General features: G+C 35.4%; 1 protein-coding gene across 2 annotated transcripts; it reads left to right on the top strand.

Annotated features, from left to right (window-relative positions):
• Nucleotides 1-650: 650 nt before the first annotated feature.
• LOC132303052 (uncharacterized) lies at nt 651-5,195 on the top strand. Of its 2 annotated transcripts, XM_059800116.1 has the most exons (2): nt 652-2,515; nt 4,731-5,195. In XM_059800116.1, exons 1-2 carry the CDS (start codon nt 738-740, stop codon nt 4,735-4,737), a joined length of 1,785 nt encoding a protein of 594 aa, XP_059656099.1. In that variant the 5' UTR covers nt 652-737; the 3' UTR covers nt 4,738-5,195. The 2 variants fall into 2 exon arrangements, with proteins under 2 accessions (XP_059656100.1, XP_059656099.1); XM_059800117.1 differs by lacking the exon at nt 4,731-5,195 and having other exon boundaries at nt 651-2,519.
• The last annotated feature ends 20,006 nt before the right edge of the window (nt 5,196-25,201 follow it).

Below are 25,201 nucleotides of genomic sequence, written 5' to 3'. Positions count from 1 at the left end.
CCAGTTTTAAGCCCACCTATCATATTTTGAATTAACAGCCCAAATAAGAGGTGGGTTGGAAATACTCTTAGCACACTAAAAGTAGCATGTTATGGGCCTTTGTTGAAATCAGTAGAATTGTAACAAAGCCCATTGAAGAATGGATGGTAGCCCATAGAGTAATTTTCTTTGGCATTGAAGTGTGTAGCATTACCCATTGGGCCAAAACTTTGGAAAAGTTAATATGAATCAAATATTTCACATAATATATATATATATATATATATATATATCACATCATTCTTGATACAAATTTTCTAATTGCAGTTTTATGTGATAACATATGAATAATAAAGAGGGCCAAGAGGAATTAAGGTGAACAATATATATTAGGTTTGTTTAGAAAATATAAAATGGCCAAGAGGAATTCAGGTGAACAACATATATCTATGTTTATTTAGATGTACAATATTTTTAATTTTTTTTTTTATTTTCTGGTGTTTACAAATGGAGCTTACATGTTTGAAGTAAGCTGCTTTGTTTGTAACCAAAACTTTTTAGAATTTGAAAATAGAATTGGAAAAGGAATTGTTAAAATAGGATTTATTTGCAGTTTGGAAAAAAATTAGAATTTGTAAAATATATACTCCGTATGTGTTACATCACACTGTTCCAAACAAGACAAGTCAAATCCTGGATGCCAAACACACCGTGAGAACACACCCAATCTCTCTCACTCTCTCTCTCTGAAATCTCCCATGGATTTGCTAAAGCAATTCTACAAAGGCGACGCCGACGACGAGTTCGATCGTAACCCTAATTTCACAACCTCCGATCACTCATCACCACCATCCCCAGACTCGTCCCCTCCCCGAATCTCTCTCCCCTCCAAATCCTCCGCCCCCAAAGTCGACGACACCATGCTCGCCCTCACCGTCGCCAATTCCAACCGAGCCCTAACCAAACCCCTCGACCCCTCCCACCACGTCGTAGCCTTCAACCCCACCTACGACCAGCTCTGGGCTCCCATCTACGGTCCCGCCCACCCCTACGCTAAGGACGGCATCGCCCAAGGCATGCGCAACCACAAATTAGGGTTTGTCGAAAACGCCGCCATCGAACCCTTCATCTTCGACGAACAGTACAATACCTTTCACAAATACGGCTACGCCGCCGACCCCTCCGCCTCCGCGGGGAACAATTACGTCGGCGATTTGGATGCGTTGAAGCAAAACGACGCTATATCGGTGTACAATATTCCCCAACACGAGCAGAAAAAGAGGAAGCTTGAGAAGAAGAAGGAGGCAACTGAGGGTGATGAGAATGCGGTCGGTGGTGATGGTGTGGATTCGGAGGAGGTTGAGAATCCTGCGTCGGAGGTGTGGCTGTTGAGGAATCGAAAGAGTCCTTGGGCTGGGAAGAAGGAGGGTTTGCAAGCAGAGTTGACGGAGGAGCAGAAGAAGTATGCGGAGGAGTATGCCAAGAAGAAGGGTGAGCAGAAGAATGGCGAAAAGGGTGAGGTTGTTGCAGATAAGACTACCTTTCACGGGAAGGAGGAGAAGGATTTTCAGGGCAGGTCGTGGATTGCACATCCTAAGGATGCCAAGGCTACGAACGATCATTGTTATATACCGAAGCGTTTGGTGCATACGTGGAGTGGGCACACAAAGGGTGTTTCTGCAATCAGGTTCTTCCCCAAGCATGGGCATTTGATTCTCTCTGCAGGGATGGACAGTAAGGTGAAAATTTGGGATGTTTGTAATTCAGGCAAGTGTATGAGGACTTACATGGGGCATGGAAAGGCTGTTCGAGATATTTCATTTTGTAAGGATGGGAGTAAGTTTTTGAGTGCTGGGTATGATAAGAATATCAAGTACTGGGACACAGAAACAGGGCAGGTGATATCGACATTCTCGACTGGGAAGATACCTTATGTGGTTAAGCTCAACCCGGACGAAGATAAGCAGAACATTCTTCTAGCAGGAATGAGTGATAAGAAGATTGTTCAGTGGGACATGAATAGTGGGCAAATTACCCAAGAGTATGATCAGCATTTGGGAGCGGTTAATACGATCACATTTGTAGACAATAACAGAAGATTTGTTACTTCTAGTGATGACAAATCTCTTCGAGTTTGGGAATTTGGGATTCCGGTGGTTATAAAGTATATAAGTGAACCCCACATGCACTCAATGCCATCCATATCTCTTCATCCGAATACAAATTGGCTAGCAGCACAGAGTTTGGACAATCAGATTCTTATATACAGCACTAGGGAAAGATTTCAGCTCAATAAGAAGAAGAGGTTCGCTGGGCACATAGCGGCTGGATATGCATGCCAAGTCAACTTTTCACCGGATGGTCGGTTTGTCATGTCAGGAGATGGTGAGGGTAAATGCTGGTTTTGGGATTGGAAGAGTTGCAAAGTTTTTAGAACTCTCAAGTGTCATGAGGGAGTATGCATTGGTTGTGAGTGGCATCCATTGGAACAAAGTAAAGTAGCGACGTGTGGCTGGGATGGATTGATCAAGTACTGGTAAGAAATCAATCATCAATACTCCATAAGTAGTTCTTATATTTGCTTATCACTAGATTACTTTGGAGAGTCCCTTAATTTTATTAACTGGTGCATTGTGATATAAGTGGATGGGCTAATAATTACATTAGAAAATTCTTATTTTACTTTTTCCCCTTGAAATAACACAATTGTTCATATGTAAGGATATAATGATAAAAACAAAACCTTTATTTGTTCTCTATATGTCCTGCTCAACAAAACAAAATAAGGGAAAGGGAACTCTTTCCATTTACGTACCTTTTTTCATTACTTTTACCTTTCCTACCTTGCTTTCAAGTGTTCTTCCTTTATACTAGATAAGGCATTAGTGTAGAGTGGTAGTTACAAAAAAAAAAAAAAAAAAAAAAACAGGAAAGAACAGAAAAATTGAGAAAAATAACGTACTGAAGGTTATACAAAATATCTACGAGATTCACAACTTAGTGGATTGTAGTGGCTGCTATGCGTTCTGATGATCATTTTTTTCGTTATCAACAGTAGAATCATACCCTAACCCCTTGTCCTTGCATGCTAGCGTCTTTCCACGGTGGTAGAATGGCTTTGGCATGGTGTTGTAATATCCTTGCCTGACCTCTTCATGAAAAAAAATAGTCAAAGCACTCACCAATCCCTTTTGAAATATTATCTTCCTCTGTAATTTCAACCAAGGCACATTGTTTGTTTGTTTGTTTGTTTTTTTTTTTTTTTTTTTTTTTTTTTTTTCACTTTTTCTAAGGATGAAATATTCCTCTTTCAACATTGGAGGCATGCACTTGCAAAATCCAAACTTACTAACCAGCCCTACACCTAGCAACATGAAATCTTGGAAAAGCTCATCATCACTCATATTTGTTTTTTTTTTTTTTTTTTATAAGTAAGATTTCATCAAAGGCTTTCAGTTTAGATTTTTGGATAAGTCAATTTTTAATACATCACATTTTACCCGAAATAACAGCTGCTTTCTTTATCCATTTTTAACACAATCAGTTCTACTCTACCAATTGAAGGTAGAGACCTCTCAACAAAACATGACTTGAGGAATTCAGGATTTGCTTGACCATCTCCATTGAAACTTGACAATCAAATGTGTTTTTCTGACAGATAAATGCCCAATACAGCTTCCTTATATGTGTTGGTTTCTTCCCACCATCAACTGGTAGAACCAACTCCTTTGTGTTAAGGACATCAAGATTCTATTCTTGTATCCGTAGAAATTAAAATCATGCATTGGTGCTTCTTTCCAACTTTCAATACCTGTATCTTCATGGAGATTTCCGAATATACGCATTACAGGGTACCTGTAAATGCATTCTAAAACATACTCCATTGGCCATGCAATACATTCTTCCCTGAAAATAAATCTGCAAAATTTTCCACCTCATACTGTTTTTCATTTATAGAGCAGAAATTTCCTCGTATACCCATAATGTACTTATTTGGTAATTATCATTCTATGACTCCTTTTAGAGCTTTTCTTATTAAATCTTCATGTATGTTTCAACATTATATTTCGTAATAATCTTTTTACAATTCTTTTGGAGCTTTTCTTATTAAATTTTTGTGTATGTTCGGAACGATATATTTCATATGATCAACCAACTCACATGGTTTTCCTTTCTCCAAATAATTTTTTTTTTTTGTTCTTAATTATCATGGGCATGCCTTAATAATCTTTTTATTTTGCTTTTGCTTTTGCTACACTTTTCACGTGTAATTCTTCCGATTAGTATTTTTGTTTCATCATATTACCTGTCATTTTATATATTTGTACAGAGGGTGGGATTGTCTGGGTGAAAAAATAAAATTGGTACGTAAAGCAATAATCAGGAAATAACTGGCCACATACAACTTAAATGACGTTGGAAATTCTTAGGGAGGCCATAGCTGATAGATGGACTCTATAGGATTTTCAGATATTAGGAACAGATATAGTATTAAATATTCTAAATTCTCAATTGTTTTCAACAAGCTAATATGCATGCTTGCTTATCTCATTCTTATCCAATTTTTTTATGGAAGATATATTGGTCTGTGTCTTTATATGTGTGTGTGCTCGTGTGTGCACATGCGTATTTACACTCATGCCTGTGCATGTGTGCACACATCCATTTTGTGCACATGTGCATGCTTGCATGTATAGCTTGTAAAGTTCTGTCATTACTATTGAAGGCTAAATTTTCTCCTCCATTTGCAGGGACTAGCCTTTTCAGCTTTGAATTCCAAGTTGCATAATATCAAGGTGGATGAACTCCTTCACACTGTTAACCCTTTAATTGTCATCCGTATACCCAAGATGTGGGGATATATATTAGCTCAATCTCTGTTAGTCTGATACTTGTACTTCTATATTTATTTGTTCTTTTCGACCTTTGTGGTTTAGGACCTTTTGTACCCTAATTTAGCCGTTCTTAAATGCTTTCTGCTTGGGTTGTACCATCTTCTTGTGCTTTTTACCCAAAAATTGCAGTTACTATCCATGTACACATGCTGGAGAAATAGAGCAATGTACTTTAGTCTTTGTTAAATAATTTCCAGTTCTTCTTTTAATTAAGGACTGAGGATGCAAAATTGATTATCATCCCTCGTCCAGATTGTGCATTGTTAAGAGCGCGCGTAGCAGCTGTATATGAAATGATAATCATTCTTTGTTTTCTTTTTACTCTTGTAGATTTCTTTCCATCTCCACTTTATGATTGAGTGTTAGTAGTTATAAAAGATTCTATCACATGAATCTAGTATCAGTGCAGAGATTCCCTGTAGGTCAAAGATTTACATTCTGAAACACCATAGCGTTTTGAGCTGTAGAATTAGAGGGGACTGGTCTTGGTGCTGCAAGAAGATCCTGAGGATGAGAGGCATAATCATATACCTCATGTCAGATATTTTACTGGGGATGGCAATAACACTTCCTTGTGGTTTGACTCTTGGCACCCTTCTGGTATTATAGCTGATGCCAAAGGTGAAACTGTCATCCAGCTAGCTAGTGGTTGAAATAATTCAAGGTTATAACTGGTTTTGGCCTAATGCAAGATTGAGGGTGATCAAAGAGCTTGTTGAAGAGAGATCCTACCATCAACCCTCAAGTGGTTAGTCACTTGGACTTGGTGCCTTGTGAAGCATCAAGGTGTAAACAATTCCTTAAAGCCATGTCCGCCGGCAAAAGCCAGTTTTATGGACCTGTGTAGGGGAGTTGCGCTTTACACGGTGTCCTAGGGAATACCAACAGAGATCCCACCATCTCTGCTTGATTAATACTTAGTTGTGTTGTTTTAGAGAGAGAGTGGAGAGTCGTACTCATCTCTTTTTTCAACGTTGTTTGAGCATGGCCCTCGAGGAAAATCTAACAGAATACTACGTGCTAAATTGGTCCTAGAGAATTTGGTTAAATTGCTATTTTATGGAAAGAGAGGAATCAAAGGATGTATGCTGACTGCTACAAAGACTGTTTCTCAATCACGGTTGACTCCCAGCTTGTGATTACACCTTTTTCGTAAAGCTTGTAAAGTCCTGTTTCTGTCCCGAGGCTGCTTGTATTTTGCATAATAGGTGGTCTAGGGTTTTTTTGAGATACGTTGCTTCCCTTGTTACAGAAACCTTAAAAAAAATATAAATCAATAATGATGATAATAAATAAAAAGGTTTTTGCTTTGAGAATAACCATATATCTTTGACGGTGGGTATGTCTTTGACGGTGTGTGAGCTTTGCCAACTAACTAAAATATATAAAAACAAATAAATAATAATTTTCTTAAATTATTTTTTAGATAATTTATTTTAAGGCAAATTGTAAAACTCCTCTCGACTATCACTCACTTGTAAAAAAACCCTCCTTATGAATGAATAATTTTAGCAAGAAACCCTCCTCAACTATACTAAGGGGGGTATTTTAAGTTGAACAATACGTAGATCCTCACTCTACACCATACTCACTGTTGACGTGGACTAATAATAAATCATTTTTAATTATCAATTTCATATGGTGGGTAGATATATCCACTTACCAAATCAGAAATGGTGATTTGATTACCATTTATAGTTTGATAATTAAAATAGAATGTGTCAATTTATTATTAGTCCATATCTCGTGTAGATTAGAGGTGTTCAGAAAATTTGGTAAATCGAAAAACGGGACCGGACAGGACTGAACTAGGTGGTTTGGGCTAGTTATATAATGGTTTGGTCCGGTCCTGGACCCAAAATTATAAAACCGTAATTTTTCGGTTCGGTCTTGGTTTGAGTTCCGGCTGGACTAGCCCAGCCCAGACCGAACCGTTATATAATTTATATATATATATATATATATATATAATATTCTTTTTAACTTCATTATGATTAGTGAACTAAGTCTATATACTTTTAGCCATGGCAAGAAATAATTATGATAACTGGGGACTTCAAACATTAGTTATTCCGTACTTGATCTGTCTTGTTTTTTTAAAATTTTGAGTTATTTTTTTTTTTTCTTTTCCCAATACCTCGAAAATGGTAAACAAGGAATGTTGTATATATATATATTTTCTTGTGGTCATCTGGTCACTGTCTGTTTGTTTCTTCCACAGGTGCCTGATATTATTGACAACGCATATGTGATTATCATCTGGCCACTATCAGTTCCCTGATGTATTATATAATACATGGAAAAATAAGAGATTTTGTTTTTTCTTTTTTATTTAAAATATAAAGGAAATCAACTTAAATTAACAAACCAAACCGAACCAAACCGGTTTTTCGCGGTTTGGTTTGGTTTGGTTCCATGGGCATTATGGTTCGGTCTGATTTCAAAAATAGTAGAATCGTTATAAATGGTTTGGTCCAAAAAAAACTCCCAATCCTATCCAAACCGGAGCATGTGCACTCCTAGTGTAGATCTTCACTAGTGAGGACCTAAGTATTGTTTTTTTAACTTAACACTATGTAATGATTTTTTGAGGAAAATTTTTGGACCAAATTACCCCTCAACATTAAAGGTTGGGCCCAAATTTGTCAACTGCGAAGTCAACTACACGGCGGATGTCGTCCTCTTTGGTGATATTATAGTGGAAAAAACATGTATTCAGGTTGCCATCAAGGGCTTCGCATAGACGTTGAATGAAACAACTTCCCTATGATTATGTTTGCCCAATAATGGCCTTTTTGATCTCATTCGTATTCTGATCGAAGGAAGAAGATAACCTTTTCATTCTGACTACTATCTTTGTTGAAACGGATATAGCTCACAGTGCTCTCATTTATAGATACTGGAAATGAAAAAGTCTCATGAAGAAAGCCAATCTTCTGAATATTATGACTTTATTGGTAAGACCCTTCGTAAGATGGATAATATCCATCTTAAATTATTATGTACTATAATGGTTCATGGGCTGCTGTTATTTCCAGACCTTTGATTCTGGTTTCATTTTTTTTGTGGAGTCCTTAGAATCAAGCTCAAGCTAGACCGAGGACTCATTTGGCATTAACATGCTTATCGAGCTGGAACCTTTATCTCAGGTGTAAGCCGCCTTATTAAACATTCGCGCACAAAGCGCAGACAAAAAAAATTCTTTTCTGATATATGGGCTCTGGAAGCCCAACTCGCCCCTGGGCTACCACCATAGCTCAACCCAGGTGAATATGACTGGTATGCGAAACTTTGGGGACTGTTGTGAATGTGAACCACTACTCCGCACTCTCCAAAACGAGATATTCCAAGTCCATATGATGGAACTAGAACGATCTTTACAAGATCTTTGATTCTTAATGCTAATGCTGGAACCCCAAATCGGGGAAATTCCGAATGTTGCGCTTTATGGTGATATTCGACAAGAAGCCTTCGAATTTCTCGAAGCAAAGATTCAACTCGTAAGCTCAATCCCAGAAAGTTTTGAACGAAATATATCTAGAGGTAGCCTAAACCACGTGATTCGAGATATTGAACAAAGGGGGGTTACCGCCTCCATTTACAAAGAATTCTATTCGTACTTCACTAACGAGGAATTTCGACGGTCGATCAACCCATAAGACTCACCTTTGTTCTGTAGTTCTTATCTTCCTATTTCTCAGCCACCGTTTACTTCTCCCTTGACTTTATTAAATCCATCTTTCATGGAATTCTCTTCTATAGGAGAAGAAAGGGTTTGGAATTTTTTCTATTTTTGATTCATGGACTTCTTTTTTGTTTAGCATCCCCCTTCTACTTTCCATTATTTTATGGAACCTGGTGTGGAATCACCATACTTTCATTGTTGGTCTGGCTGCTGGTCTAGCGAGCCTGACTATCTTAGCCGCCTAGAAGCCTGCCTGCCGAAGACCATCACATAAGTAACTCAGTGCTCCATATGGGGGAAATGAAAGCAGAATTCGTTCGTATCCTTTCCCACATGTTCAATCTTTTTTTAGCGGTTTCCCCAGAAATCTTTCCCATTAATGCAACCTCTATTTTGCACATTCATGGAGTTGTATTTAGTACCTCTAAGAAGAATGATTATCCACCATTATTCAGTAATGTGGGTTGGCTTGGATTACTTAGTATTGCGCCCCTAGGAGGGCAGCTCGCTTTGGGATGCGGATGAGCTATTATCGCCCAGCTCCCTAACCTAATGCGGCACCGGGTTCGGACCGCAGGGAACCTTAGCATGAGGGGACGCCTAATCATTTTGCCGCTGCAAGGCTGGCTAATCGTACGCAGCAGGCTTGAAGACCCCTGGTTCTGGAAGGCGCATGAGTCCAAACGCTATGTTGAATGTGTGATCGACACTACATTACGTAGGTACCTTTACACACAAATTTTATAGTCTACAAATAAGAACAAAATTGGGAGAAAATATAATATTTTATTAATTTAGGAAAATTTGAGTATAATCCTCTGTAATATTCTTTATAAAGAATAAGGTTCTCTGATTCGATCTCCTTTTTGGTTGTTGGTTAGATTCAAGGGCTGCACAAGCTTGATCATGAATCACCGTGGAATTTGGATGAAAACGGCACGATTTGATGTGCTTATTGTTGATCACCGTGGAATTTGGATGAAGAACGGCACGATTTGATGTGCTTGTTGTTGATCACCATGGAATTTGGATGAAAAATGACACGATTTGATGTGCTTATTGTTATTCGCCTTCAAAGAGGATTTGTTGAATTTGGTGAAGAACGGCACGACTTTGGATGTGCTTGGTGTTCTTTGCCTTTAGGTTTGCCTTCTGGATTTCTGGCCCTCTAGATTTCTGATTCTCTCAATTTCTGGACCTTTTGGATTTCTGAGTCTCTGGATTTCTGGACTCTGAATTTCTGTCCCTTCTTCCTTCTTCCTCCTTTCTCCAGGCCTCTATTTGTAGGCTTCTTAGATTAATAGGATGATGACACATGTCCTCTCCTGATAAGGAAAAATCATAACTGGGTCGGGCCGGTTATAGTATGATAATTATCCTTAAAAATAATTATTCTAAATATATTTTATTAGGAATAATTATCTTTCCATTTAATCATCTGGGCTGGGCTAATTAAATAATTTAAGTGGACCAAGCTTGGGCCAATTAAATAACTTAATTAAACATTAGGCCTATATTTAATGGGTCCATTTGTCAAAACCAAAGCCCACTAAAATTTTAGTGTTTATAGTACCTGTGCAGGTGAGGCGTTGGTCGGTCCTAGAAATGGTGGCAGCAGCGCGAGGAGTTAACGACCGGGTGTGCTGCAACCTAGGGATCACTAGGCAGCTCTTTCGTTCTATAGGGATCGGAAGGGGGGCATAACCTAATTCTTCTTGGAGGAGGATTGGTTTTCCTGGGTGACTGATCCTGCCATAATTCCTACCCATAGCACCGACAATCGAAGTCGAGCATACATATGACAATCTTCATGCGTGAATAGTCGGGAGGAAAGATAGGGCGATAGATGATAATGAGAAAAAGGCGCCTAGTCTAGACGGGGTGGGCATAATGGATGAACTAAAGGTGCCATGCCATAGAGTGAGGAATATCCCGAGTCTCATGTAAGATAACTCAATCTCGCGACCGAGAAACTAAGGGACCTTCTCGATCATAGGATAGGTAATTAAGAGATAGAGCTAGCCTATTCGTTATGGGGAATTAATGCTCTGGGCTGAATAGAGCTTACCTATGGCACATATTAGCTTAGCTGTGCTTAATAGGCCGGTTTGGCTTCCTCTTTGGCGGCCACTTCCCTTACCTTACCCCAATAGACACTCCCATTCCAAGCTAGGCCTGCTGAGCACACTACAACAGTTTTGGCTTTTACCAGCGCTCAAAAACGCTGGTAAAAGCCTTAAAAAGCGCTGGTAATTCAATTACCAGTGCTTCTTTAAAAGCGCTGGTAAATCCAGCATCGGTAAGGCTTTACTAGCACTTTTGGAGAAGCGCTGGTAAGTGGCTTTTACCAGCGCTTTTTCAAAAGCGCTGGTAAAGTGTATTTACCAGCGCTTTTGGAGAAGCGCTGGTAAAAGCCATTTACCAGCGCTTCTATATTTGCTAGTGTTTTTTCAAAAAGCGCTGGTAAAGGGCCATTTTATTATTTTTTTCCCCTTATACCAGCGCTTCTTAAAAGAGCGCTGGTATAGGGTTATTTAATTTTTTTTTTTCCCCTTATTGTTTTTGGAAAAAAAAATCTTTACGGCTACTAATGTCATCCCAATATAACACAAGTCTATAAAAAAACCACCCAAATTGTTTTTACACAGTACAACCACAAGTTAAACCTGCTGCCAATATGAAAAATACTATCGAAATTGGCTAGTAAATGTCAACCAAAAAGCGAAAATGTTATACAACCACAAGTTAACCTGCCAATATGAAGATACAATCCAAATTGTCTAGATAAAGCTACTAAATGTCACACAAAAAGAATTAAGAATTTTTGACAAATGTAGTACAAGTTTTTTAAAAAGAATCCATCTACAGCGAAAGAAATTTAGAAAGCACATCCACTCCCCCATCTTCAGCTTCAATTTCAACTTCAACTTCAACAAGTCTTCTTGCCCATTTGATTTGAATTACCCTACATTTTTTATAAATTCATTAAGCGCACATTATAATAAATGGAAACTTAACATATAAGAGAAATTAAAAAAGTTCATAACCTTAACTAAATTGGCATCACGACTAGAAATGAATTTAGAGGTCTAGGAGGAGCATTTAAAGAATCAGAACCCTTCAAAATAACAAAACAAAATACATGAAATCTTGGCATAAGTAAATGTGAGTCGTACGCAGCGGAATGTAAATTGGAAAGTTTTATATTTTGTAAAACAGATATGTCCTTAACTATTTTACTTATTTTATATTTTAGCAATTAAATAGTTAATCACATGCAGATAAAATAAAGCAAAGTATAAAGTTAGAGATGATACCAGGATTTTAGCGAGGAAACCCTAGTTGATAAAATACGTCAATTGTTATGGGAAAAACCTTGTGGACTTGTGCAGTCCAAAGTAAACCAATCCACTATGCTTGGAACAAAGTATACTGAACTTTGACTTTGGCTCACACCCTATCGTTCTACACCACACCAACCATTGACGATCATCTGGCTTTGCGACTCCCCGTCCAACAGCAACTTGATCTCAGGCTCACATTTGATATTTGTAGAAGAGTAGCAGGTAGATCAAACAGCACTCCGCGAATGCTCCAACTTTTCCAAAGTGTGACTGCGTTTACTTCTGTTCTTCAATTGTCTGAATGATGTAGAAGAAGATCTGCTTTGTCTGATCGATGTTAATACAACTTTATGATCACGATCAGGATTCAAACACCACAACTCTAGACTCACTAGGTGAATATATGTGGGTTCTAGGAAGACAACAGAAAAATCAATTTTGATTTTCTGAGAGAAATAAACTTCCTAAGGCTTTGAATAATATCTGAATTATAATGTAACAGCCGTGAATAAACCAATGTATATGACATGGTTTATATAGATTATAGAATGACCTAATCCCTCTGAAAATAAGGTAAATTTTGTGCATAGGATTGTTGGAATTTTTATATATATATTTAAATAATAAAAATTATTTTATGGTCCTATGTACTACGTTTTCTAAAATAGGATTGCAATGTGATTATTGATACTTGATGGATTGGGTTGTACTTTCCAATTTGGTGGTATAATTGGGAGTATGGTTTTATACCGTTGGATTGTGGTTTTCCAATTTATTTGGTGTGATTTAATTCTAACATTGATATTTAAGTTTCCATGATAGGAAGGGAGACTTAGATATGCTTGTTTGTAGAGAAGCCGTCTCCCCTGTTGTTGTTATATATAAGGGTTTTAAAACCCTTATTCAGTCCTATTGTATCGACAACTCTCAGAAGGGGGTAAAGCGCTCTAATGTTTTACAGGAACTAATAGAGAAATTCTCTATTTAATTAATTGTAATATTCTTGATTTCTACCTGTGGATTATTTATTTAAAACTCAACAATTGGTATCAAAGCAACGTTAGGGTTTAAAATTTTAATTAAAGAAATCAAGAGGAGAAAGAATTTAAGATTTAGTTGTACCATAATAGTCGTACCATAATCAGGTCTTGCCGCCATGTTCACTATTTCCGTTTCCTTTATTCGCTTGGGTTTAAAGTCATATGCCATGAATTACATAGAATTTGAATACTAAGGGGCCCATGTTGCCTATTGCTTGTTTGTACGAATATTCATGCATAATGCATAAGTATTCTTCTTTTCGTGGAATGTGCCTTTATTTTGATGCTCACTGCTGGAGCATGTAATTAAATAAGCATTGTAAAGTTACTGTTGCATACATATGATGGTACATCCCATGATATTTGAGGTGGCTCTTCATAGATTATTATTTTATTATTTTGGGTATACATATTCATTTGGTATGAGAACATATATTGGATGATTGTTGGATAATTAAAATTTTTTAATTAAATTTTAATATATGTATAGATGAATTTGTATATATCCCAATTGAAGGCAATTGAAAAGTTTCATTGTCAATTGAATACCCACTGCCCTGTGTGAGACTGGTTAATTGATTGGTTTTGTCCGGTTAACAATAATAATATTAAAAATAAAAAATAAAGGTGGTGCTTGTTTCTTATTAATTGGGTTGAGGATTGCTATACAAAATTTAATAGTAAAGATTGAAAATAATAACATGTTTATAAAATTATCTGAAACATAGCTCTTATGTGGCATGATTATATATACTTTGCCAAAAGAATATTTTCAAGTAACTTTACAATTGAGGGCTGAATTAAAAGGTGCCTGCGTGCTTCACCATCAACAGTAGCAAAGGCTTCCAACAGGAATGGCATTGGTGATGCATTCAAGATCTGAGACTTTAGTGGTTCAAATTCTGGGCGTAATCCCATCAAAAACTGATAGGTATGCTGACGATCAAGACGTTTGACAAGAAGAGAGGCTGCCTTAGAAGGAAATTCACTGAGAGGCTCATATTGAGCTAGTTCCTCCCAACGAGATCTCAAATACCCAAAATAATCAGTTACAGACAAATTCAGGCCTTCCTGCGAGGCCTTAGTAATATCTTGATATAATTCAAAAATACGAGCATTATTCCTAGAATGAGCATACATTTGATTCAAAGCAGTCCACAAGTCATTAACAGAGTCATAAAACATGAATATATTATAAATGTGTTCCTCCATAGAATTAAACATCCATCCTAAAATGGTGCAATTGTCCATATCCCACTGAGCATATTTAGGATCTTTAATATCTGGCCTATTTTCAGTACCCAAAATCCACCCTGATTTGCCTTTTCCACCAACATAGAGGTGGAGGGAACGAGCCCAGGATGCAAAATTACGGCCATTCAACAGCACACTAGTAACTCGTTGAGCCGGTGTGTGTTGCGCCGAAAAGAGAGTTTCTTTATTATTACTTGATTCAGCCATAATATTAAATAGATCAATTCAACAGATTACCAATAATTTCAAATAAAGGAGGAATAGACCTGATTGTGATCAAACCAAGAAGTCGGAGACACGGCGGTCTGATCCGAAAATGGTGCCGAATATCCCGGCAGCCCCAAAAAATTACAAACACGTCTTCTGACCCTTAGTGCATGAAAAAGACTAAGGGAATACCCCTACAGGGATCGAACCTAGAGGAGATTGACTCCCCCTAGGACTGTCGCAACAGCGACCTGAAAAAGAGAGAAGGTCTGTGAAAAAAAAAATAGGGAAGGGGCTGTAACGAGATAGAGAGAGATATTAAAAGAGGCGGTGAAAGAGAGAGAGATGGGGGAGGCGTAGGTTTGAGGCTCTGATACCAAAAAGTAACTTGGTAAAATTGGCGTACTCAATTTGAGAGCCTGACTATCATTATATACAAGAGGAAAATTACAAATATAGAAAAGAGAATAAAATCAAATCAAAATAAAGAGAATAAAATAAAATAAAATCAAATCAGAATAAAAATAAAATCCCTAATAATTAGCCTATATTGAAGACCCAATAAATCTGCCATAATCGCTGAGTCAACTTATAGATAAGATTTCCAATATATCATATTGGCATGATATTCCTGCATCATCATTATATTTGTTGTGGAATGGTTCTGTAACGATATGGAATGACTCTGTTTCCTGCTTGAGGGAAGATAAATCGTCAGCCAACACTGGTTTGGCACCTGCATGTCAAAAAACCCTTCACCAATCAAGTTAGCAAATTAGAATTGCAAAGGGAATTGTAAAGCAGAAGTTAGCCAATTAGAATTGCAAAGGGAATTGTAAAGGAAATTGAGTAGATATTACGGTGGTCCGTTTTTTTGTCATATCTGCACGATTGGCTTAGAGCTGCTTGCTCTTATAAGAGTGGTTGCGATCTGAAGAGATTCTTTGGGTAACACGTGTTGTCCTTTTGAATTTGAACTCTCCATGATCCTTGCTACCGAGTATGATATACAACAAAAACTTGTCTGCTTCCGTTGCACCTGCGAGCATTGGGACCATTCGTATAATACACTATGCAACCGGAGCAAACAATATTTATTCCTGACATAGAGGGGGAGTGATATTTTTGTCAATGCAATACAAAAGTACCGAAGGGTGAGTCCACCCTAAAGGTGAAATTATAGGACAAGGATTCTCTCCAGCACCGGAGAGGTCCAGTACAGAATTCAGTAGTTAAGATTGAATCATCACTAATGGATCCCATTTATTAATTCAATCAAAATCATTGAATTATGTGCTGGATCTCTACTGCGCTGGAAAGAATCCTTGTCCGAACTTAAATCATCATTCATTAGTTTAATTAAATCATAAACACTGTCAAATTGCTAGTTTGATCTTAAATAAAATCCCGATTCAATTAACAAAAAATTGAGAAATTGAACATTGAACTTCATCTAATGGTTCAAAATAGCTTTATATGTAAGAACTCCTCAAACTGCAGCACTTCATCATAAATGGAGCCACAAGTTCAAACTAATTTCAACCAATTTATAAGTTGCCATCTAGGGTTGTAACTTAGTGATATTTTCTCCTCTTTCAAAGTGAAAGGACGAGTGTTCAAGTTTCGGCAAAGTAAATGTGTGAGTTTCTTTTAAAAAAATTAATAAAAAATTATTTTTGTCAATTAAGGTTTTGTGCCCATATCAATTCCTAATTGTTACTCTAATCATTATTGATTTTCCTCCCCCTTTTTAGCCAAAATTTCCAATCTTAAACTCAATTTTGTTGATATTTAAGTTGGCCAATTTTCCAAAGTGGCGCACCTGGAAGTGTGGCTCCCCTAAAAGCCCTAAATTATTTCGGATTCGTTTGAGGGAGCTTCCTAATATCTAAAGACTCTCATTGATAAACCTTTCCTAAAACAAATTATGTTGGAAGGAATGCATGAGAAAAGACGTCTGGCGAGTAGATTTGTTAAATGTACTTTAAATATACTTTAAAGTACAAATTCTATTAAATATACTTTAATTTTTTTAATTATTTTTCTCATAACAATATTATCCCTTATTCTTATTGTGAAGTATCCGAAATAATTAAAATTTAGGATAAAGTGTAGTCACACTCTCTGAGGTTTAACAAAAGGACACTCAGATGAAACTTATCTGTTATTTGGACAAAGACACCCCCTGACGGCTCAAAAATAGACAAAGACACCCTTTACATGAGAAATTGACCAATTTACCTTTTGACCATTTAGGAGACTTTTTTAACTTTACAATTTAATAAATTGGACCAATCTACCCTTATGAACAATTTATGCATAAAAAAAAGTAACCAAAAAAAAAAAAAAAAAAAAAAACTTTATATTGTTCACTTTTTTATTTTTTATTTTGTTATTTACTTTATAAATGTCCCAACTACTTAAAAATGTAGACGTCTAAAATAATTTTTTGATCCAATACATATATTTCAAATAAATTATATTTTGTTATTACTTCTTTTCTTTTTATTTTTTTATTTTTAAATTAAGATGCTTAATTCCTTCATCTAAGAAAATTAAACCAATCTCTTTTCCTTAAAAATAAAAAATATGGTATCAGTATAACTTTATTCATCTTAAATTATATATCAAATATTATGCATTTCTCAACATAAAAGGAGAAAAAAAATATAATAAAACAAAAGGAAAAAAAAAAAGAAAAAAAAGAAGTCATGCATAAAGTTATACTGGTACCTATTTTATTTTATATTAGGAAATGTATAATATTTGATATATAATTTAAGATGCATAAAGTTATACTGGTACCATATTTTTTATTTTTAAGGAAAGGAGATTGGTTTAACTTTTTTAGATGAAAGAATTAAGTATCTTAATTTAAAAATAAAAAAGAAAAAGAAAAGAAGTAATAAAAAAATATAATTTATTTGAAATATATGTATTTAATCAAAAAATCAGTTTAGATGTCTATATTTTTAAGAAGTTGGGACATTTATAAAGTAAATAATAATAAAAAAGTGAACAATATAAGTTTTTATTTATTTATTTATTTTTTATGCATAAATTATTCATGAGGGTAGATTGGTCCAATTTATTAAATTGTAAAGTTAAAAAGTCTCTTAAATTGTCAAAGGGTAATTTGGTCAATTTTTCATGTAAATGGGTGTCTTTGTCCATTTTTGAACCTTTAGGGGGTATCTTTGTCCAAAAAATAGATAAATTTTCTCTGAGTATCCTTTTGCTAAACCTCTGGGGGTGTGGCTGTATTTTACTCTAAAATTTATTTTAAATAATGGACACGTTCAAGAAATGTCGAACACGTGTCCAGGAGAGTTCTTGGAGTGTCGGTGTCTAACATGGTGTCGAACACGGACACGTCATTATTATTATTTGACTGTATATATCACAATGCTCGTATTCTATCGTATTTTTGTTATTTTAAACAAAAATTCAGGAGTATATAAAACAAATTCATGATCTTCTAGGGTTTGTTTGGTTAAACAAAAAATTATGATGAAAAATGAAACTGAAAGAAAGTGAAGTGAAAGTGGTTATACCTATTTTTGCAAATTTCGTAGCGACTATTTTGTTGATGATGTGCAGACACCTTTTGGGTCAAGATTAAAGTTTTGATTTGGTGAGGATTGATGCATAAAATAATATTGGTGGAAGATATTGTTGAAGAGATAAAATTCTTATCTATGTGATAAGGTTTTATTTGAATTATTGGATTTATATATAATAGTAAGGGCTATATTATCATCAAATTCTTCAACAAAAGAGGCAGAATACATGTGATTTATGGGTTAGCACGATTATGAGTTGGAGTAACTTTGGTGATTTAAATGTAATCCAATATTTTAAATTTAGGTAGTATTTTATTTTAGGACTCGTTAGTTTCTATAAATAATTGTAGAAACAGTGTTTGTAAAGGGTTCAGCACCCTCAAAATCCTTATTTTAGTTTAAATGAGCATGCTTTTCAATAAAATTAAGACTATGCGGTCAGTAAAAGATTAAATAACGTAATGTACACGGTGCCGGAAATCGGTTCCAAACACAGAGACCTACTTCGAGGCAAACAAAACCCTTAGGCCACAAGAAAAAAGATTAACAAGTAAATAATTAATTAAATAAATAACAATAAATAATAAATAATAATAAAAAAATATCCCGAAAAAAGAAAATGTAATGACTCGGTCATTTTCCTTCCTTTCCTTTTCCTCAAATTTTACGGATAAATTTTTTCCATTTAATTTTCTTTTCCAAGTTCTGTTTTTCATCACTTGGTGTCATCTCGAGTGCTTGGAAATGGTTTTCGAGACTTTTTTATTTGAATTGACAACTTCCTTTAAGGATCAAGTCATTTCCACATTTTCACTTTTTGGACACTATTCACCTTTTGTCTTTTTCCCGTTTGTCACTTTGTTGGCACAACCTCACTTTTCGTGTTCGGTTTTGCTTCCAGTTTTGCATGCACTCATGATATATGATTTCTTAGAAACGTGTATTTTTATTTTCCTAGAAATGCATGCCATTTGCACACTTTCTTCCTTAGGGGTGTAGATGCACACTTTCTTTGGAAACTTTCTTATTTTTGAGGTTACTTGTGTAATTACTTAAAGTAATTATTTTTCATCTTAGTGTCCATTTTGCAATTTAATTTGGAAGATATTTTCAAAAAGGACCTTTTTACAATTTTTGAAAAGTGTGACAAGTGTCACACTTTCATTGGTCCACTTGTTGACATTTGTGTAGAAACACTTTGATGCCTTGGATGATGACATATGGAGGGTGGAGATTCACCCACTTGTTGGCTTAGGATTAGTACACTTGTTGGCTTGGATGGTTGACAAGTGTAGGCTTAAGATTAAGCCTAAGAAAGAGCCATGGATTTGTGACAAGTGTAGGCTCACAATTTAGTCTTACAATTATTTTTGGGCCACTTTGGGATTATGTTGTTAAAGAACGGTTTTTGTGCAATTGACCAAACTTGTGTGTGTTGACCATGGTGTAAGACCACATAGTGAGTGGAGGATTTCTATTCCCTCCACTCACATTCTATCACACTTGATTTCATCATCTCCCTCTCTTGTAAAGAAAACCCTAGCTATCATTAGAGAAGCTTGATGCTTAGGCCTTGACTTTGATTTTTGAGGCCCTTCCACTCACCTTAGATCATAAAGTTTGGAATACTTTTTGTTCCCCTCATCCTCCTCTTCATAACCCTAGAAGGGTTTACCATTTTGAACTTGATTACCTTGGATTTAAGAGGAACAATCTTCTTGTGAGGTAGGGGGTGTTATAATTTATTTTTCAAGTGATTTTACTTACTTTTGTATGAAACACAAGTTGTATGCATGCCTCTTGTTAATTTGAGAAATTAATAATGTATCATAACTTACATATAACTCATTTTTGACTTGATATATGGCTTGGCTTTGACTTGATCTTTGTTATATAATTATTTGGAGCCATTTGAATGAGTTTTCAAATCTAGAAATTTAATGAATTTAATTTGATTTAAATTCTACTTAATTATACTTTACTTGTATTCTATTTTAGACTTGATATATGACATGGTCATGACTTAATCCTTATTATACATTTATTTGGAGTCATTTGAACAACTTTTGAAATCTAGAGATTTAATTAATTTAAATTACTTAAATTTCACATGATGATATCTTGCTTACTTTATGAAAGTGATGTGATATTTGCAATCACCATAGAATGGACATTCACATATGTTATCTTGAGAATTTTTTGAAAACTTTGATTTCTAGAGAAATTAATTAATTAGGTTAATTAATTTCTACTTAGTGTTCTAATGAATTACACTTGTATTTCATGGGGCTTTTGTCTTTTTATCATATATCATGACTTGTTGCAACTTGGCTTCATTAATGTAGTTAATGAACTTGCACCCTTACATTGCAATGATTTAATTGTTCAAGTGTTGTTAAACAAATAATTAAATCATTAATTTTATACTTGTGGTATATTTACATTAATGGATTCCATGTGCTATATATATCTTGATTGTAGTCTATATAGATGCACACTATGATTTCTTGACATTTTACATGCCATTATAGTTAAAAACTTAGGGTATGACTTGTGTGTTTCCAAAATCTTGGTTGTGCATGAAATGTGGTTAATGCATTTCTTGTATATTGATACGCTTTTGGTTGCACAACTTATTGACTTTGGAACTTGGGATATCAATCAAGAATTGACATGGCTAGGACTTGGTTTTAGTATGGGAGATAGAGAACTCCCTATACTATAGTGCGCACTAGGGGAAGGTACCCATGGGTTAATAGCCCTAAAGTGATCCCAAGAGTACGGTTTTAATCTGGGCGATATCCGAGTATCCACATTAGTTGATTTCACTCTTTAAATTTCAAGTTGCTATTCTTTGAAGATTTAAAACTTTTCATGTTATATTAAATGCACCAATCTTGTTTCAATTGCATAGATTTTATGCTTCATCCGTGATTTCACTCCTTAAATTTCAAGTTTTGTATTCCTTGAAGATTTAAGACTTTTTCGTGTTAATTGGAATGTTCCAATTTTGTTTACTTGCATAGACATTATGCCTTATTCTTGATTTCATGTGTTAAACTTGTTGTGTTGTGTGGAATGTTCTATTCTTGTTTAATTGCATAGATATTATGCATTATCATTGACTTCACGCCTTGTCCTTGTCATGTTAATTGAATTGTTTCAATCTTGTTAATTTTCTTAGTCATCTCATTTCATGTTACTTTATGCTATTGTGACTTAGGAATGATCCTATCCATGTAACTTGACTTAGATTCTAAGTGGCATGGACCACATGTAATGATTTATATCAACATGCAAAATCTCTGAACCCTTAGATTTCAGGTGTTATCTCTTGAAGATCTAGGAACCTTGTCGTGTTATATGGAGTATTTCCTACCTTGTTTAATTGTATGGACATTATGCTTACTTTGAGTATTTAGACCTCATTCAGCACACTTGAAACTGTGCACTTGCTTCTTGTATCTAGATTCCATTTAGTATACTCGTGTCTTGCATACTTGCTTTGTGTGTTTCTAATCTCGTTAGTATACCTGTGTTTTGTATGCTTATCTCGCATGTTTTCATCTTCGTTTAGTACACTTGTAACCGATATGCTTGCATGTCGTGTGTCCCATTTCAATTGCATGAGTAGCTTAAGATGATCCCTAAGTCTCACTTTGACATAGACGTTAGGTGGCATGTCCCTTTTGAATTGTTTCAACTTAATGTAAAAATCTCTAAATAAATCGAGTCTATGCATGTTCATTCTCTATGAGTAAACTTGTTTACTCACCCCGAAGTTACTGGGGGTTTTGTTCAGGTACGAAGACTTGGTTTGCAATATTCATCAATGCTTCGATGATTGTAGACTTAAAGGTTTTAATTCTTGTAAATGTTGGCCTGAAATGTCACTTGTAGCCTTATTTGTCAAAATGTGTATATTTGATTCCATATATGTAATGTGTACATAAGTACACCTATTGTAATGTATTTGACATGTATGAGATGAGGCTGGATGCCAATGACAATTAATTTATATCCTATGTAACTTTTAACTCCATGGAATATTATGAAAATATTGAGAAATGCCAAGTCATTGCTTCACTATGTTTGCATCGGGTGTGGGATTTCCATTTTTTTTCTTTCATATGGTCTCTATGGTTATGCATGAAGTGTGGCTAAGGGCCAAATGGTAATTTGAAGTCATTTGTTAATTTTAGTTTTCAAATTTCCCATTTCTTGTTCATTTTCGCCTTTTTGGCCATCGGGGGGTCGAATTTTGCATCGGTGATATTTTTAAGTTATAGATCATTGTAGCGCGTCCTAATAGGTAAGTTACGTCTGCGTGCATGATCGTTTCTAGGAAAAACCCTCTCCTTGGTGAAATGAGCCTTCTATGGAATCATTTTTCTCGCATTATCTAGTTTAAGGGCAATTTGGGATTTTCTTTCAGGAAATAAATTTTGTTCTTAACTCCGTCACATAGAAAATGTGATTTTGGGGGTAGTTTCTTCACTGCATTTTTCCAAACAATGTTGTCTTGGCCTCAAAAATCCCAAATCCATTCCATTTTCAGTTTTCTGCATTTTTTTTTTCCAAGGTAGCAGGTTGCAGCATGCCCTCAGTCCAAAAGAACCGACTCGGTTCCTAAGGGAGCCGACTCTTTCTTCAACTCAACCGACTCAGTTCACAAAGGAGCCGACTGGGTTCACCTGGGCATCTTTTTTCTCATTTTGCATGCTCTCAGTCCAACTCAGCCGACTCAGTTCTTAAAAGAGTCGACTGGGTTCATTCACACCTCATTTCATTCATTTTTGGTGCTCTCGGCCCAACCCAGCTGACTCAATTCTCAAAAGAGCCAACTCGGTTGCTCTCGGCCTAAAAGAGCCGACTCAGTTGCCAACTGAGCCGACTAAGTTTGGTTGCAGCGATGACCTGTTTTCAAATGGTCATAACTTGCTCATTTTAGATCCAAATTAGGTCATTCTTGAGCTTAAATTTAAGAGCTTGAAGTCAGATTTCCAATGGTACCAACCACACCCTAAAAATCCAACCATAGGGAGAGTTATGATGGTTTTAGTGAGATAGGGTTGTGGTATCTTTTAATCGGAGAACGCTGTTTTGTTCTATTTTCATATCTTTGTCATCCGGACTCCGAATCAAGTGATTCTTGAGTCTAAATTTGTTGATTTTTCATTGTATTTCCAATGGTGTGTACGGTGGCTCCCATTTTAGTTTGGAATGACCATTTTACCCTTGGTTCATTCCTTAAAGGGTTTTGAAGCCTTAGCTCCAGTTTTGCTTCCGTTGAGTCACGGGACTCATCGGAAGGCCATTCTTGTGTCTTAGGGATGATGTACATCTCTGTAAACTTGTTCATGTTTTGATTCCGCATCTTGTATTCGTTTTGGGTCATCATAGAATACACTGGGTTGAAAAATCCAGGGTCGTCACAGAAAAGATCACATGGTCATCACAGAGTGAATCTTAATGAGAAACCTCCAAAATAGAGTGTTGTATATGAGTTCACGCAGTGGGGATTGTTTCTACCCATTGAACCTTCTTCATGGGAACCAATGGACCAGTGGCCTAGTGGTATCAGCCTCTTAATTTCCAAAGGGAGGTCAGGGGTTCAAGTCTCAGAAGAGACAAGTGTGTGTGTTTACCAACTAGAAAAAAAAAAAAAAAAAAAAAAAAAAAACCTTCTCATGGGATCGCCAAGCACAAAGGACAAGTTACTTCCATAAGTAACTCCCTTATAGGCTTAGCCCATCCCCTCAACATTAATTTCAAGGACTCAGCTTCTAGAATTAAAGACTTTTGGTCTTTTTTTTCTTTTATAACCCAACGCTTGGGTTTTTCATTCTTTCTTTTTCTCTTTCATTCTCAGTACACAATTTTTTTTTTCCCACATTTTGTTTTCTTTCTTTTTTCTTTTTATTCACCCTCCCCACTTCCTTCTTTTCTCTCTCATTTCTTTTTTCTATCTCCTTCATTTTATTTTATTTTATTGTTCACAAAATAATTTATCACCGAATAATATGTCATTGGAAAATTTTGGAGATAGATTGTTAGCTATTTATTGTTTCTGGATACAATTACTTTTCCATCATGTTAGTTCCAATGTTGGTAAATAGCAGGACTCTTTAGAATAACCACATCATATTTGTATCTAAGTCAATTTTTAGTCAAATTATTAAGTTGATCAATTATATCATTTTCCTTTATACATTAATATGAAGACATTCAAAATTGGAAATGGATCCTTTTCCATTTAATTGCATTCACAAATACAAAACCGCACGGTATACAACTTCATAAAATCCAGGCACGAAACATCATAAACAGGTTATTTACCAGTGTAACAACCTACTCGATCATTGTAATAGATGTAAATTAAAATAGTAAATTGAAAGTATTACAGAGTTAAAGTATAACACTCCTATTGACCTAAACTTTTCTAATTAACTTGTGCAACAAATAAGTAACTTTTGTATGATAACACTAAAATGACTACCAGCTACTAAAAGACACCATTATGTATCTATTTATTTATAAAACCTGTTCGTCTCTTTTTTCCAATAGAATAGAAATTACAAATTGCAATATATGTTAAAATATACTACCAGTGATATATAAAGAAATTCATTTCTGAGATTCTTCCCCCTTTTTCATTATTATTATTATTATTATTATTTTTTTCTTAATGTAAAAGTATGCCATCTAAAGTGATGCCCAAAAAGACAGAAAATTCATGCGACTTTAGATTGTTAGAGAATTTGCAAGTAAATTATAACACATACGACATGAATCAACAATATGAACAATACATCAATGAATAAGATAACAATATGAGATGGCAATATTTTAATTAAACTGAATAATACATCTTTGAATAGCATGAATATAACAATTTAAAGAAATATCATGCAGTAAAAGAATAATGGAATAAATTAATATTATTATCACAACAACAATAAGAAATTATTTGATAGAATAATATAAGGAAAATGAGAATAATAAAATAAGTTAGAAAGAACTGGCCTGGATAATGAGAGGCATATGAGCACTGACCTAAATTCGTGTGGCCTCCCTACGTGGAGTGATAGCAATCCAATACGGCTCCAAGATACAATCCATATCCACTGGTGGTCTTTTCCAAGCACGTCCAAAGAGAGACAAGTTCGTACCAGCCTTATCTTTAATTTTGTTAGAATTTTTGAATGAAAATTATTTAATCAGTAATCAATAG

The sequence above is a fragment of the Cornus florida genome, unplaced genomic scaffold (genome assembly GCF_030987335.1).
Source record: "Cornus florida cultivar Cherokee Brave unplaced genomic scaffold, ASM3098733v1 CherokeeBrave_3.0.0_Hap2_Chr04, whole genome shotgun sequence".
Lineage (NCBI taxonomy): Eukaryota > Viridiplantae > Streptophyta > Magnoliopsida > Cornales > Cornaceae > Cornus > Cornus florida.
The sequence above is the reverse complement of the archived record's forward strand: the minus strand, read 5'-3'. Positions and strand labels throughout refer to the sequence as shown.

What these genes read in the sequence shown, in the direction of transcription:
- LOC132303052 (XM_059800116.1), top strand. Translation starts at nt 738, where the DNA reads ATGGATTTGCTAAAGCAATTCTACAAAGGCGACGCCGACGACGAGTTC.